The sequence below is a fragment of the Camellia sinensis genome, chromosome 13, assembly GCF_055761805.1.
Source record: "Camellia sinensis isolate YWXY chromosome 13, ASM5576180v1, whole genome shotgun sequence".
NCBI classification, from domain to species: domain Eukaryota; kingdom Viridiplantae; phylum Streptophyta; class Magnoliopsida; order Ericales; family Theaceae; genus Camellia; species Camellia sinensis.
In genome coordinates, this window is record NC_138973.1 from 18,105,252 (window position 1) to 18,107,865 (window position 2,614).

Here is a 2,614-nt window from a genome sequence, read left to right on the forward strand (position 1 = left end):
TTAACTAAAATGAACTGCGTCATTTTGAATTTATTCATCTTTGAACATCAAACCCTAGATTCTAATCAAAGAAAGTGCCTTTTCATGGCACTCGTTCTTAATCCCAATATACTCTCTCACAGTCAAAGACTTATACATCGGAAACTCAACCTTAGAAAGTGGTTCAACCGTCGAGTCAACCGGCAGACCATAAAAATACCCCATAGAGACCCGGTGGCAGGTCCCACTCACGACCACCCGGTGATAAACCGTCGGAAACTTTCCATTGGACAAGATGTGGAGGAGGTCGCCGACATTGACGGTGAGCGCACCGGGGAAAGAAGAAACCGGTACCCATCCGAAGCCGCCATCACGGAAGATTTGGAGGCCAGAGGTGTTGGAATGGTGGAGGATGGTGAGGAGGAGTGAGTCGGTGTGGGGTGGTAGGCCGATGGCTTGGTTCGGGTCCGGGCATGTAGGGTAGGAATTTAGTTGTAACGCATTGGTTTCGGATTGATGAATCATTGTTGCCCAGTTTGATTCTTGTTCTTCGGAGAGGTTGAGAGACTTGAGGATGATGTGCAAGAGTTTGTGTGCTAGGGTTTTCATGCTCTTCTGGCACTCATCGATTACGTCACTGTGAATCCATGGAACAAGATTAGAAAGTGGAAGAAAATTAATTAAATAAAAGTGTGAATAATGATAAAATAATTAGAATCTCAATATATTTTTTTTACATATTTCTTTGTTTTAAATATGAGTTGAGATTTTAGAATTTTGATGTTATTATTCACCAATATATCATATCCGATGTCAGCTATTATCAATATCAATACGTAGTTATTTAAAATCATTTTTTATATTTACATGTATATGAATAGTTGTATCCATGCATGGCTTAATTTGAGATTTTTATTTTTATTTTTATTTTTATATATTGATGTTACAAATCCCACCTCTCTCTTAAATCTGTGCATCAATTGTAATGAAAGTGATTCTTATGATGTATTTATGTCTTTTAAAATCTTGGGAGAAGTCAAAATTTTAACTTCCAGAAAAAAAAACAATTTAAAAATACGAAGGTTTTTTTTTTTTTTTTTTTTTAAGGATGAAATAAAGTTATTTTTAAGGATGAAATAAAGTTATTAGTCTTTTGTTTCAATAAGACAAGACCATAGTCATATCTGTCTCTATATATAAATTATATTTGTATAATCTTTGTTAAAATAGTCTTCTCTAGATAAGTTTGTGGAACGTGTTGAGCTGGTAACTTTATAGAAAGTAGGCAGAGACTCTTCCCTTTGGATGAAGTCAAAAGGAGCTATACATGTGTTGTTTTGCTTCAAACTCATGTCTAATCACCTTTACCCTCATTTTCTGAAAAATAAGCATATACCATTTTTGATTAGCAACTGTATATCATCGTTTTTTATTATTATTATTTTATGTTATAGAGTTACATAGCAAGATATTATTTGTCTTTTTATTATTTCTTTAACAACAAATTTAGAAACAAACCCAAAACCAGAAAATAAATAAATAGATAGAATTTTTATAAACAGATAGGATTCGCATGGATTATGTGGCAATTCTATATTTTTTTTTTTTTTATGTGTTTTTAAAATCAATATTTTGTTAATAATTATGTCAAAAACGTAAAATCAATATAAATATCCAAAACAGTAACAAACAAACAAACAAACAGTGACATGTATCATTTCTTGTTGTCCAAAGTTGCTCCCAAACAAAACCTCTGGCATCCTGAAACCATCATTCTCAATTTATCTACGTGCATGAAAGTGCATGGGACTTACCAAAAGCGTTTATAGTCATTAGGCCAAAGAACCTTAGCATGCTCAACAAAAGAGCCTCCTATGATGGTGAACCCTTCATGCCACATGGACTTGGAGTAGAAAGGAGCTATCCGAGCAGTGCCATAACCCGTGGCTCCGTCAGGCAATCGGAGCACCTTCATCTTCTCCGGGACCGGGAGAGAGAATAGCCGCCACGTCTCCTCCTCGACACCCTCCAAAAGACTCGGAGAAAGTCCATGGTTGGTGACTTGAAAGATCCCCCATGTCTGACATGCATGGCTGACACGGTCCACGACATCGGGATCCATGAGGTCCACGATCGGAATCGACAAATATTCATCGGATGTTGGGACATCATCATCGGATTTAGGCCATATGTGGGAGTCTGGGACAGCTTGGAGAGAGTTGAAGTCGAGGGGGATGATATGGTGAAGTTGGAGAGGATTGTTTGTATAAACCTCTGAGAAAGTAGTCATTGTGTTTGAGAGAGAGACCAATCAAAAGAAAGTTTTTGGGCACGGTGGGTGCTTTGATAATCAAAAACATGGACACAGTGTCCGTATTTATATGAATGAATGGAAAAAAAAAAAATCTGAATTATTACATCATTTTTATATAGATAATTCATCAACTCTATGCAAGTTTCCAAATACACCTTTTAAATTTCTGGAATTGTGATTGTACCTTAAAAAGAAACTCATTTATGAGTGGGTGTAAAAAAATATTTACAAGTTGTATTTAGAAATTCCCTATTTTGTTTTAAAATAATAAGGTTTCGTTTGGGAACATATTATTTTAGTAACGTTTTAGTTTTTTGGCTA

At 35.6% G+C, this 2,614-nt stretch overlaps 1 protein-coding gene across 1 annotated transcript; it reads right to left on the reverse strand.

Moving 5' to 3' along the window:
* On the reverse strand, nt 1-2,522 carry LOC114287442 (gibberellin 3-beta-dioxygenase 1). The gene is made up of 2 exons (XM_028230782.2): nt 1,794-2,522; nt 1-616 (listed from the first exon to the last, which is right to left on the reverse strand). Exons 1-2 carry the CDS (start codon nt 2,267-2,269, stop codon nt 55-57), a joined length of 1,038 nt encoding a protein of 345 aa, XP_028086583.1. The 5' UTR covers nt 2,270-2,522; the 3' UTR covers nt 1-54.
* Between the last annotated feature and the right edge of the window lie 92 nt (nt 2,523-2,614).

Bases quoted from the DNA above. Each gene is read 5' to 3' on its own strand.
- LOC114287442 (XM_028230782.2), bottom strand. From the start codon at position 2,269: ATGACTACTTTCTCAGAGGTTTATACAAACAATCCTCTCCAACTTCAC. The intron at 617-1,793 runs GTAAGTCCCATG...ATGGATTCACAG, and splicing joins AATGACTATAAACGCTTTTG to TGACGTAATCGATGAGTGCC.